The sequence below is a fragment of the Cornus florida genome, unplaced genomic scaffold (genome assembly GCF_030987335.1).
Source record: "Cornus florida cultivar Cherokee Brave unplaced genomic scaffold, ASM3098733v1 CherokeeBrave_3.0.0_Hap2_Chr03, whole genome shotgun sequence".
Lineage (NCBI taxonomy): Eukaryota > Viridiplantae > Streptophyta > Magnoliopsida > Cornales > Cornaceae > Cornus > Cornus florida.
Genome location: NW_026775573.1, coordinates 17434006 through 17448216, shown reverse-complemented (window position 1 = coordinate 17448216; position 14211 = coordinate 17434006). Strand labels below are relative to the sequence as shown.

General features: G+C 35.4%; 1 protein-coding gene across 4 annotated transcripts; it reads right to left on the bottom strand.

Moving 5' to 3' along the window:
- Positions 1-2590: 2590 nt before the first annotated feature.
- Positions 2591-12753, bottom strand: LOC132299747 (sugar transporter ERD6-like 5). Of its 4 annotated transcripts, XM_059796544.1 has the most exons (18): positions 12367-12746; positions 6936-6998; positions 6491-6580; positions 6312-6371; positions 5839-5904; positions 5692-5757; positions 5541-5616; positions 5394-5458; positions 5071-5163; positions 4825-4902; positions 4658-4742; positions 4527-4570; positions 4382-4444; positions 4242-4301; positions 4098-4151; positions 3357-3416; positions 3120-3234; positions 2591-3036 (listed from the first exon to the last, which is right to left on the bottom strand). In XM_059796544.1, exons 1-18 carry the CDS (start codon positions 12547-12549, stop codon positions 2906-2908), a joined length of 1452 nt encoding a protein of 483 aa, XP_059652527.1. In that variant the 5' UTR covers positions 12550-12746; the 3' UTR covers positions 2591-2905. The 4 variants fall into 4 exon arrangements, 1 of the variants encoding a protein (XP_059652527.1); XR_009480171.1 differs by lacking the exons at positions 2591-3036; positions 3120-3234; positions 3357-3416 and having other exon boundaries at positions 4095-4151; positions 4368-4444; positions 12367-12752; XR_009480172.1 differs by lacking the exons at positions 2591-3036; positions 3120-3234; positions 3357-3416 and having other exon boundaries at positions 4382-4458; positions 12367-12752.
- Positions 12754-14211: the final 1458 nt, after the last annotated feature.

Here is a 14211-nt window from a genome sequence, read left to right as displayed (position 1 = left end):
CATGATGGGTTTGATTGTGGTGTAAAATCATGCACCTTTTTGTTTCCTTGTTGTGTAAGATATTAATATTGGTTTGATAAAATGAAAACAGATCAATTGCTGCTTGTTTTCCAAAATTGCTCCTTTAATTACTAACCAATGAGCCTTGGCTCTGTCGGTGCAACAATTTCTTTTGGGGATTTACGTTCTCTAAGCTTGTCAATGAGCCCTGGCTCTCAGTCAAGTCGTGTCACAACTTCAAGGCAGATCTCACCTCCTGGAGCTGGATGTATGGCCATGGAAACAAAGAAAAGGTCTTCAAAAGTGGCTCAAAAGCAACTTATTCATAGGAAGTCCATTGACACGTTTGGGCAGAGAACATCACAATTACGCAGACCTCCCTTACTTTTTAAAATATCCTACACGGACCTTCCTTCCGTTACGATCAACACCAGTTAATGACGAAAATTGAGGACGTCAACCACTATTTTTATTAAAATCTCTAAAATACCCTTATCTATATAATTAAATAAATATTATATTTAAAATATATAAATAAAGCAGGTGGACTCTCTCTCTCCTCCCGCACTCTCTCAAACAACAACAAGAAGAAGCTCTTCCATGGAGTTGGGAACGCCAATACTAATAATCTCTTTAAATGAGTCCCTCTCTCTCTCTCGTCTTTTTTTGCAGCTTTAAATTTTCTTGTTTGAGTCACTGAATTTCTTGTTTACTCATTACTGAAGTGCCTTTTTACCTCTATTTGCTTCTCTGCTTCCAGTTCAATGGATACCCATTGACCATGAGCATGTCTACTTGTTTCTTGAGAGGTTTTTTTGGTTATATTTACATGTTTCCACACATTTCTCTAGTTTTTCATCCGTATGGTTACTGGGTTTTCTAAAATTGAAGATTACACAATTTTATTGGGACTCAAAGAGTAGATATGATGGTGGATTTTTTTCTATTTTGTACACTGCTAATGGAAAAAATCTTTAATGGTTATGCATACTCTGATAAGTAATAAGTTCATTCCAGGCTTTGGGAATTACAATTCAAAGTGGTCGTTAGGTAGAAGTGTAGAACAGGGATAGATTTTTGGGCTTTTAGTTTGGTGGGTTTGTGTGTTCTAATGGAGTCTTGGAGTTATGTTTCTGAGGGGAAGGGTTTTGTATCTGATGAAGCTATTTCAGGTACTGATGCGATTTTGAGAGGTAAAAAACAGTTTATGGATTGGGAATTGAAAACCCCATGCAACTATGGAAGCAATATAGTAGTCTCAGGTCAAGAGGTCATTGAGAATCAGGGATTTGTGAAATTGGGTTTCTCAGAAATGACGAGAAAATCATAGACCAATCACTCAATTGGGGATGTTTGGAGTAGTAGTGGTGATGGAAGAATGGTTAATCCAATTGGGTTTACACCAAATGCATTTTCCGGGGAGGAGGAGTCCAGTTCGAAGCTATCGAGCTCGGTTGTGGAATCGAACAGTCGTGATTCATCACTTATTGATTTGAAGCTGGGGAGGTTTGCTGATCATAGAGATGCTCATGTTCTTGATTTTGTGAAGACAACTCCCATGGTCTCTGCATCTGAGTCATCTATGCCGGGGAAGAGGGCGAGAGCAATAGGTTTAAGTTCTCATACTCCCATTTGCCAAGTGCAGGGTTGTAAGAAAGATCTACCTAATAATTGAGAGGGGTAGTTTCGTAATTTCAGATGTCAAGGAGAGGGTATTTCAGTAATTTCGACAGCTCCGTGAGTGTATTTAACGGTCCGTCACAGATAAGGGAGGTCCGTGTAAGATATTTTAAAAAGTAGGGAAGGTCCGCGTAATTTTCGGAACAGGAAGAGTGCCGCCTGTAATTATGGCAAACCATAGGAAAGGTCTGTGTAAATTACCCTACAATTTGGGCAGAATTGAGCTATACAAGTTGTCATCCCAAATCAAGTAACAGGCATATACATTATATGATGACACCCAACATCAATGATTACAAATGAAAATACGAATAAGAAATAATGAAAAAAAAAAAAAAAATCACATTACACAAGTAATTAACGTTATTTGGCCTAAAATCTAAATCCACGTACAATAATACTCGTTATTTTATTTTTATCTGCTTTAAATGGTCGGTAAATTTTCACTAATTACCAAAGCAATACAAAAACAACAACTAAAAAGAAAAAAGAAAGAAAGAAAAGAAAAAAAGTGAAAGGAAATGTTTGATTCTGTATTAGAATTGTTTCAAACTTTCAACCCAAACTCTGTGAAGGCCAACCCATGCCTTATAGGCTCTGCTTAGGCCCAGTCACCAACCCAGTGCCATTGCAATAATGGACTTGGGCTTTTGGTCCACAGAAATGATCCAAACAGAGAACACTATGCTAAACCTTGTAACTGATAGCTGACCAATCTTTTTCACATGGCTCTGCCTTTATGCTCTGTTTGCCAGAGTAGAAATTCAGAGAGAAAATATAAGTGGAAGGGAAAAAAATTATAAAACCATAATCTTCTGTTTCGAATTTCTTTCCGGAAAGGAAAGAAGAGAAGTGGGAGAAAAATTATATGGCATAACCTGAGCTTGAATTAGAAGAATATTCGGAATAATTAGACACAAGAAAATTGCATAACTGCAACAGCAAGAATCACTTGACACTGACAAATATAAGTTGAAATGAAATCACCCCATTTCAGAATTTGCCTAAAATGCAAAATCCATTTTGTATTTCAACACATTGCATACTAAGTTGACACAAATGTCATAAACTTTTTTGGCAAGATACTGTGTAAAAAGCTGTCCATTTGTATTACAAAATGTTTAATCAAATGAGCTGCGCGAACAATCTTTAAACTACAATTACCTGGGCAGCCATGAAGATGCATCATAACGCGTGCAGTTACTGTTTTACAAGCATTTCGAGTCTATTTTTCCTGTTGAAAATGATTCATTGATGCTTGTATTTCTTCAAGTGTCCGTCCTTTGGTCTCTGGTACCAGTTTTGCAACGAACAGAACAGTCAAGCCACATATGCTTGAGAATATGAAAAATGTTCCTGATAGAGAAGCAGATTATGGTGTAAATTGGTCTACATTTAAGCCTAACACACACACCGATGCATACTAAATCAGGCATTACCTTCCGAGCTCCAATTCAGTAAGAAGTTAAAAGCATACGAAACAATCCAAGAGCCAAGCCAGTTGATTACCGTCACCAAGCTTCCAGCCAAGCCTTTCACGTTTATAGGAAATATCTGAAATAAGAAATCTTATTTCATTAGTCTCAGCTCTAAATACTTCGCTATATTTAGTCTACAGTTATGAAATATCCATCAGGAAAATGTATAAAATTAAGGTCGATCAATTAAGTACTTACCTCTGACATTATAACCCATGGAATCCCTCCCATTCCAAGCGAGAACGATCCTGTAAATACCTGATTGCATAATCAAACAGATCAAGATAGAATTCAACCTCATCCATTAAACTATAAATAAAATACTGGAGTTAAATCCAAAAGTATCTCTGCTACAATGGCGAGAAGAGAGTCCCATGGAGTAGCACACCGTGAAAGGCTACCATACACTGGAGCAGGAAGTGTACAAAGTCCGCTTTTGTGTATTCTCTACCATAGTCTACCTTTGTCTGAGTGGCTTTGGGTCTTAACTCCCAAGTTCTAGGTCAAGGTCAAGGTTTCAAGACTGGTAGATAAGAGAAGAAACGAATTCTTTTACAAACTAAATCATGTGTTTTTTTTTTTTTGCATAGAGAGACTGCAAGGGAAGAAAATTGAACTTAATACATGACACAAAAAATAAAGAAATAAAAATAAAACCTTTCAACTAGCAGCATTGTGTGTGTGTGTGTGTGTATATATATATATATATATATATATATATATATTATATTATTCTATTTGTTAGGTAAGACAGACACACCACTACTGCCCCAATTATAAGGGCTTGAACTCTCAACCTCTTGAATGGGAGGAGGAGATGCTACAAAAGCTAAATGCTCAGTGGTACCCTTCATATTATTTCCGTAAAAGGAAAAAAAAAAAAAAAAAGCAAATAAAAATAAATAAGAAAAAAGAATTGGCATTCAGTCTAACCATTACCAGCATGCCAACAAGAGCAATAATGGGGGCGAATCCCTTCCAGATTTGAAGATCCTGCTCATGCCAAGCTAACTTATTCAGGACATATGTTTGGAAATGATAAACAAAGTTCAACAAAAAAACTAGTCTGATTGTAGAAGAAACCTGCAATAAGTATGACAATCCTAAAAGAAAGCAACCCAAGCATGTTCCTGCTGCAGATATCTGTAACAGTAGTAGACTTCAGTGCCGGCATTTCAGTCAACTACATCTCAAACTTAAAACAGATACCTTGCCCTTCATACCATCAGTAGTGGTCGTCTTCCAGATTTATCCATCAAGAGTGTACCCAACAGGGTCGCTGGAACCTGCAGATTACAATCTATAACATCTTTAAAATGTGAAAATCAATATCCAAAATATAAACCACACACGGAGAGTTCTAAAAACCTGAACAATAACCATTGCAATAGTCCCGAAGCTACTTGAAAAACCTGTCATAATCCAAAAATCACACACTTATTTTCCTTTCTTTATTATTCCCATAAATTATGTTATCATTACCAGAGTGCGTTACTTACCAGCCGATATGAAAATTGCACTTGCATAATATGCAATCGCATTGACCCCTCCAAACTGCTGCAATACCATTAGCCCAACTCCAACCTAATAAAATTTAGGCATTTATAAAATGATTTTTTTAGTCATGAGAAAGTAACGTCTCAAACGCTAAGCTTAGAAGGCTCACAATGAGTGAGTGAGCATATTTCCGCTGGAACAAGTCAAGCACTCTAGCATCCGAGAGCCGAAGGGATTCTGTGTAATCCTATAAATAGTATGAGCCTGTCTTATTTATCGTTTTCCTTGTGAAGAAAATTGAAAATTTTAATTATATAAAGAAATATTAAAACTCAATTATTTATACTTAAATGCAATCACAAAATATAACAAAAAAGAAATTAAACTTTAATGAACCAACAAGTAAAAAAGTTACTCTAATTTCCGCAGCCTCTTCAGAAATATTGGCATTATCTCCCCTAAGGCGTTGCAGAGCAGCTTCACAATCTAAACCCCGACTAATCTTTGCCTGCAGTCAGTTTCACTCACCATTAAGCATGTTAATGGATGCTTTCTTCTATTTATCACATCATCTCACACGGGAATTTGCATTAAATTAGTTATGAGCTTATAATACATCGTTGACTCAAAGGTACCCCGTGAAACCAACAACAAATAAAAAGCAACATGCCCTTTTTAAGCATCACCTGAGCAGGACCTAAAACAACAACTACTAACTGAAGTCTGAATCTGACTCACCAGCCATCTGGGAGATTCCGGAATGAAGAATAGGCCCACAAGCTGTAGCAGACATGGAATAGTTCCTGAATGATATCATATATAAGCATTTTTTTACTGAATTATCTTCAAATAAAATTACAACAGTACATGAGCAAACAAAGTTACCAATTAGAGCCAAGATGCGCCAGCTGATGACGGTTCCAATGAGATACATTACTGATACGCCACAACATACCATCAACTGTAAAATCAGCAGCATGTATGCTCATAAGATATTAATCTAGACGGTTCTATATTTGTAACTGTCGTGATGTACCTGGTTAACCGCTGTAAAAGCTCCTCGAAGATCCTTTGGTGTTATTTCTGCTATATATACAGGTACCTGTTTAGATTTGAGAATGCAAATACCTTCAAGTGTCAAATAGATAACTGAAATATGAAATGCACAACCTGCTGCACTTACCACATAGGATAGAAGCCCAATTCCATATCCCACTGATAGTCTTCCAAGGTCAAGCCACAAAGCACCCTTTTGACAACCATTGAGCAATTAGTGCTATGAATTGTTTCTACAAATATATGTGAATGTCTACCTCTATACATACATCTATACAATCATTATAAGTCAAGGTTTAGTATCCATTGAAGCATCTTCTTCAAGTAAAAATTCAATGAGCATAGAGCATTAGTACACAGCTTTGATAGAATACAAATCAGGTACACGTAATTCAAGTTCAAGCAGGAGTCATTTTCGTTTGTACTATGAAGTCATTGATAGATAGATTAATCTAAAACAACCTGAACATTCCTTTCTTGGTTTGTTTACCAATAAGATGTGTGGAAAGACATGAAAAATTGGAGTATGCAAAATTATTTTCTGTAAAAGTGAGTGAAAGAGAGCTGAGGAGGAAAGAATAGACAGAAAATACAAGAAACCTTCGAGAATGCCATTGCAAGCCACCCCATGATGCAGAATATTTCTGAAAACCCCATTGTCTGCAGCATAAAATCAACCAAAACTGAGAAGAATTCAACAGCTGGTAAACTATTATAGAGTTAAAATTGTTTCTAGGCCCATAGATATCTGAACTCTAAAAAGTAACCGAAAAACTTACACCTCTCCGGCCAATGAGATCGGCTAATTTCCCACTCATTACTGCACCCAGCATAGCTCCAATTGTCAACGTTGAACCAAAAACAGAATACTGCAAATTGATAGCCAATGAAAAGAAAAAAGAAGATCAAATAGATAAATGGAACAAAAATAACTAGCCAGATAATGCAGAATAATAAATTGGCTTGAAGTAGTTTTTCAGACCGTATAACCTACCGTGCTTCGTCAATTAGCCACTTTTCCATCAATTAAGTACTTATGTTCAATTGTGTGAACTCAAGATATATATAGATATAACATATATATGCTTAGCAACTGGTATGAATAGACAGTACATGGACTAAAATATAGAAAGATAAAAAAAAATTAAAAAATGTAAATTAATGTCTATTGTATTTAAATGCCAATATGTGTTCTTTAACATTTTATATGTGTTATATACTTACTTCTGCTAAAGAGAGGCCTAGATCACCCATTATTCCAGTCTGAGCAGGTGACGAATATCCGACCTGCATATTGACTGTAAACCATCAGTTCTGCTGCCACCTTGATTATGTAATCTAGCCATCGAGTCCTATGCATTAAATTTGAATAGTGAAAGACTCCGCTGGTAGTCGATTATAAAGTTCCTATATCTCAGGTGCCTATATGCATTGAAACTGTTACATATTTACCAAAGAGAGTGGCAGAAATCTGCCACATATTCTGATTACAAGATCTCATATGATCCTGCTAAATCACATCCAAGTGTACTACACTGTGGGCCAATTGCAAGCATATAAAGCACAAACAATTACATGATCAGAACCGTTCTGATATAGAAATGTACAACACGTGCATGAAAGAAGAGATCGGAGAAATTAAATATACTTAGTTGCATAGAACAGTGTAAAAAGCAATGAACTAGACATTTTCATACACAAAATACTTAGACCAATTCCCCTTGAATAGCTGATTTCATGCATCTACTAGTGTCTCAGATGGTTTTATATATGTGGAATCACAGATTCATGCAGATACTAGCACCATTCAGCTATGTTACAAAGATATAAGTAGGAGGTAGGTACATGATTCTAAGACTCTAAGTGCCAAACATATCTTAAACTAAAAATGACATGGAGATAGCGCTAAAATTTACTAGTACTTTTAAACATTCCTCCTTTATTTTTAAGATAAATCGATATTTTACATAACATAAAACGTTGGACAGCGTATTTCACCTGGTTTAAAGTAACAATGTAACAAAAGGAATATAAGAAGTATATAGTAAACTTGAACTATTGGATATACTTGCTATTTGCATGTCCAATTAAACCATGCCGAACACATTACCATACCCTCATCAAGGTATCACGGGCACAAGGATTGCACTTAGGGGTCCTCATCCATGTAACATAGCTGTTCCGCATACATGAATATCCCGTATATAACTATAAGGATCGTACTTAATTGATCAGTGAATTAAAGATTTCTTAAACTTTTATTCTGAGTCATTCTTGTAACATTTTATTTTAAGTACAAAAATACAAATGAAAAATGCCAGCTGACCTTTATGGTTTACCAAGCATTTTGTACAATTGATTGACTAATAATATGGACAGCAAGCAGTGGATTTGTGTCCAAATATTTGTTCTTTACAGATCAAATATTAACAATGCTTCTTCCTTAACAGACCTAATGTTGAACATATGGCTCAATTTGAGGCTTGCATCACCCATGATGTCATCAAGATTCTTGGCCTCCAAGAATGTGTGTCCAGCAAGTCTTTTGAGTGGTCACCAAGTAGCCTCATTTTGGTGTCCCATTTTGGCTATAAATAGCATTTGCCCTCCATAGTTTGAAGCATCCAAAACCATCAATTTAGTTGTGTGTTTGTAATATCAGTTAGTGAGTGAGAGAGTTTGGGTGTAATTGGGTTTAAGGTGTGAGCCACTTTGCCTTGTATCTCTTTATTTCCATAGTAAAATATTGTTCTGTCTTCTCCCCGTGGACGTAGGCATAGCCGAATCACGTAAATCCTTGTCTCATTTGTGTGTGTGCCTATTTTTATGTTTTTTTCTCGTCATTAATTTTCTATTGTTCTCATAAACTCCTATTCGATCATTTTTTCATAACAAACTGGTATCAGAGTTCGGATTCGTGTATTTTGTACAAATACTGTTCATGTGTACAGTATTATTCACTGGTACTGTTCACACGTACGTTACTGTTCATAGATACTTTTCGGGCACTACTCACAATTACGATACTATTCACCGAGTAATTTTGGAAAGTTTTTTGAGATGTCGACCAGATACTAGATTGAGAAATTTGATGGCAAGATTAGTTTCAGTCTTTGGCGCATTAAGATGCAGGCCCTACTGACTCAGCAAGGTCTAAAGAAGGTGTTGTTTGGGAAGGACAAGTTGCCAACAACTATGTCCAATGAAGACAAGGATGGGGTCGATGAAAAGGCGCGCAATGCGATTATTTTGAATCTAGCTGATGAGGTGCTGCGTGAAGTTATTGATGAAGACACGGCGGCAAAGTTGTGGCTGAAATTGGAAAGTCTGTATATGATGAAATCTCTCACCAACAGACTTTACCTGAAACAGAGACTCTACACCTTTCGTATGAAGGAAGGTATGCCTTTTAAGGAGCATATTGATAATTTCAATTATATTATTATGGATTTGAAAAATACTGATATTAAAATTGATGACGAGGATCAAACCCTTATTTTGTTGTGTTCTTTACCTCAATCTTATGAGCATTTTGTTACCACATTACTCTATGGAAAAGACACTATTAGTATGGAGGATATTAAATCCTCATTGAACTCTCAGGAGTTAAGGAAAAAAGTGTCTGGAAATATTGAAGATGAACAGGCCGAGGGTCTATTTGTAAGAGACAAAAGTGAGACAAAGGGTTCTGGTAGTAGGGGCAAATCTAGATCTCATAAAAATGTGAAATGCTACTACTGTCACGAGATAGGGCATATCATCAAGCACTGTCCCAAACTAAATGCAAAAAATGGGAATGCCAAAGAGAAGGTTCAAAAAGCAGCTTCTGTGGCAACTGCTACAATGAGTGATTCGGGAAGTGACGAATATGTTCTCATGACAACCTTATGTTTAGGTATGTCATTTAATGATAGTTTGATTCTTGATTCTGGTTGTTCCGTTCATATGTGTCCCAGTAGGGATTCTTTCTCTTCCTATAAAGAGGTGAAAGGTGGTTCGATTTTGACGGCGGACAGGAAAGCTTTCAAAATTTTGGGAATTGGAACAGTCAAGATCAAGACGCACAATGGGTTGGTGAGAACATTGTCAGATGCGCGACATGTACCGGATCTGAAGATGAATCTTATTTCAATAGGTGTGCTAGATTTCAAAGGTTACAAGGTTGTAACAGAAGGTGGAGCAATGATGGTCGTGATGGATTCTCTTGTTGTGCTACAGGGCACCAAGGTGAAAATTTTGTATCTTCTCCAAGGGAATACATTAATAGGTGGAGCTTCTACAGGGTCTTCTACAGTTATCAAAAATCTACGTTCAGGTCTTAGCAAAAGAAGAGTTAGAAAGAGGAGTGAGGATCCTAGTTCTCAAAAGGGTTGTGAGGAGACTACACAACGTGGTGGGAGAATGAAATCCTTTTTCATATGGCAACCAAAATTGCAGCAGTCCTTACAGGGAGGTAGACCTATAGGACAGGTGTGATATTGACTTGCAAATCTTGGTGGCAATGATATAGTCCATTTGAGTGCCATTAAGATGTATGGGAGGTAATTAGTTGGTCACAATAGAGATACGAGGAAAAGTCAAGGATGTCTTATTCTCCACAAGGGTGAGAAGATGACTTTTCATTACCAGCCGGTGGTTTGTGGGCGGTTGGAGAAGGTTGCTAAAAGAGATGTCAAACTTGGAATTTCTGAGGTTGCTTTTGGTAAGCATTTAAAGTTTGACACAAATACTGGAGATATGCTTATGGTTGCGCAAGACATGCATGTGTTGAAGAATGAGAGCCCGAGGGTTAAGTTTGACTCAAACTTAACTGAAATTCTTAATTAATTTGCTTAGTGGAGAAGACAGTTTGTTTAACAGAGATACAATAACTCATTTGAATTTTCGTCAAGGTGGAGATTTGTTGAACATATGGCTGAATTTGAGGCTTACATCACCCATGATGTCATCAAGATTCTTGGCCTCCAAGAATGTGTGCCCAGCAAGTCTTTGAGTGGTCACCAAGTAGCCTCATTTTGGTGTCCCATTTTGGCTATAAAATAGCCTTCGCCCTCCATAGTTTGAAGCATCCAAAACCATCAATTCAGTTGTGTGTTTGTAATATCAGTTAGTGAATGAGAGAGTTTGGGTGTAATTGGGTTTTGGGTGTGAGCCACTTTGCCTTGTATCCTTTTTATTTCCATAGTGAAATATTGTTCTATTTTCTCCCCGTGGACGTAGGCATAGCCGAACCACGTAAATTCTTGTCTCATTTGTGTGTGTGCCTATTTTTATTTTTTTTTTCTCTTGTCATTAATTTTCTATTGTTCTATTCGATCCTTTTTTTCATAACACCTAATATAGTAAGAGTTATTTTAAATGTATGTGGCTTCACTTGCATTCTAAATGAGAGCCTGGCGCATTCTCCCCCCCCACCCACCCACACACACACACACACACACAGAATACATAGAGCACTATTTCTGAATACAAAAAGTAGTACCAGTTTTTCATTTTTTCCCCCCAAAAATGGGGTTATTTGAAATTTTTTGCAAAAATGGGGTTTTTGCAAATTTTTGCAATTTGTCCCCTCAACTATTAGAAAAGTTGTAGAATCCCCTAGGGGTAAATGCAACAATTTTCAATAGTTTAAGGGCATACAGCAAACATGTGTATAATAGAGGAAATATTTTGCAATTAACTAGTCAAAAATATTTGCATTATATACAATGTGCAAGAATACTGACATTTCAATAATACTGGCATTTCAAACAATGAAACTGAGCAATAATACTGACATTTCACCTTATAAGCAATACTACTGACATTTCACACACACACACATACGTATAGAATACATAGAGCACTACGGAGTATTTCTGAATACAAAAATAGTCGACTAATCTCAGCTGATCATATTTTCTTCCAAAAATGGAGTTAGTTACAAATTTTTGCAAGTTACCCCTGCATTGCAATTTGTATTTTCAATTAACCATTCAAAAATATTTGCATTATATACAATGTGCAATAATACTGACATTTCAATAATACTGGCATTTCAAACAATGATACTGACATTTCACACACATACATATAGAATTCTACAGAGCACTACAGAGTACTTCTGATTACAAAAATAGTCCACTAATCTCAGCTGATCATATTTTCTTCCAAAAATGGAGTTATTTACAAATTTTTACAAGTTACCCCTGCATTGCAATTTGCCCCCCAACTATTGAAACTGTGGCAGAATACCCCCCTAGGAGGGAAAATTACAACAAATTTCAATATTAAAGGGGGGCATATAGCAAACATCTGTATAGCACAAGATATATTTGCAATTAACCTTCAAAAATGTTGTTGCATTATTGCATATGTACTTATGTGGGAGCCACAACCCCACTCCCCTTAGTGGAAATGTATCAATCACTCATTCTCTATCTGTTAAGCTCCTGAGGTCCAATTAGAGTGTGTGTATATATATATATATAATCATAGATATATTATACACACTAGTGTAAGGTATAGAGTATACTTTATTGCCTTAGTACTTCCATTATATATACTTTATACATACACTATTATATAGTATACCATATAGCCTTTTTACTTCAATTCCAGCCGATCCATAAACAAGTATGTAAGAGAGAAATTAGTATATAGTAGTAGTACTTACAGCAGATCCAAAAACGTAAGACCCAGAAACGGCGACCAAAGTGCTGAGTACAACCACAGCTGTGGCAGATGAAGACGATGACGAGGAAGAACCACTCTGCCTCTCAAAATCGCCATCACTGACAATATCAGGCTTTACTCTCATGAGCAGGGGACTCGAGTTCTCTCGATTTTCTCTCTCCATATGTGTAACTGTAGATATATATATATATATATATATATAGAAGAAAGAGAAAAACGACGATTTGAACTTTCAAGGAAGAGGAAGATCGGATCGAGTTGTTCCAGCGAGATATTTATAGAGAGAGCATGTTTTCTTTTATTTGTTCGGAAAGTTGACACAGAGAATTGTTTGTATGCGCATAAAGATGAACGTCCGACTTCAACTCGTTTGTCTGTTTTGCTAACATTTTTTTGCTTATCTGTCGTTCTCAAGAATCTTTATGAATAATATACCTTTTTGTTGGAGAGCTACATAATTTTTATTTTTTACCATGGTAAATTAGGGGAAAGGAGACTCCGGTTGAGTAATTATTGCTGCAGTAATGATTAATTTACCTTCTTAATTGCAACAAAAACTTATGTGTAGAGGGTTCAAATTTTTTAAAAATAAAAGCGTAGAAAATAGAAGTAATGGTGTTAAAAATGAGTAATCAAATGATTTGAACATGGTTGAGAGCAATTTTTGTAAGTAAGTAGAATTACTTTTATTATAGGGTATATTTTTATTGAGTAGACATACCGATGATGTCCGGCTCACCCATTATATATTAGTATAATTCATGGTTTGAGTCATAATTGTCACAAAATTTCTTTTAAATTATTGCATTTTCTACAAAAAAATTAGTGCAAAACTTACATTATTATGTAGTTAATATTAACATAATTTTAATATTTAAAAAAATAAAAAGAACAAGAAGAAAAAACAGAGCGCTCAAACTACCATAATACAAAATTAGAAGACACTCGAAGAATTATTTTGATCAAGTAAAATGAAAACAAAGAATATAAAACTTTGATCGATTTGTATTGGTTGTATGTAATTGTTTATGCAAAATTTTGACGATATATTTTTGTTATAACCCCTTTTCAAATGTTTAGATGTATGTGTCGAATTTTGTACATCATCTCGAATTTTTGCTATGGTAGTATCATTTTTCATTTGTGGTGGTGGAAGATATTTATGATTGGGGTAAGAATAGTTAGCACTCTTCTTATTTATATGTTTTTTGGCCCAGGAGCAAGCAATAGCGTAGCTCATGGATTAACTGTGTGTATCCATAAAGATATTTTGGCTTTATTTTTGCTAATGTTTTAAAAAAAATAAAAAATAAAAATAAAAAGAAAAAAAGTTACATTATTATTTAGTATGGCTGAAACCAATGATCTCGAGACCTCGGACTATATAATAATTTCTTGTATTCTTAGATATATATACTCTCTCCATCTCATATTAGTAGTTCATTATTCTCTTTTTACATGTTTCAAATTAGTTGTCCTGAAAAGTCAAAGCAAATAAATTCTATATTTCCATCATTTTCTTTTATCTTTTTAAAAAATTTCAAACTTTATAACTATATATATTTAAATTAGAAGGGACAAGTTGGTAATTTTAAAAGGAAACAATGAATTAAATGCATGTCCCCTTAAAAATTCTAATTTCTAAACATGGATATGTAAAGTGGGACGGAGGAAATATATATTATATTATATATTGATTGAAATTTTATATTACTAAAACATATAGTGAAATTTGAAATTGAAAGTGCTCCCTTTTTAATCATATGCATTCCATTTTAGAGTGAAATGACCAAGTATTTATAATCCATAAATGAAAGAATTATAA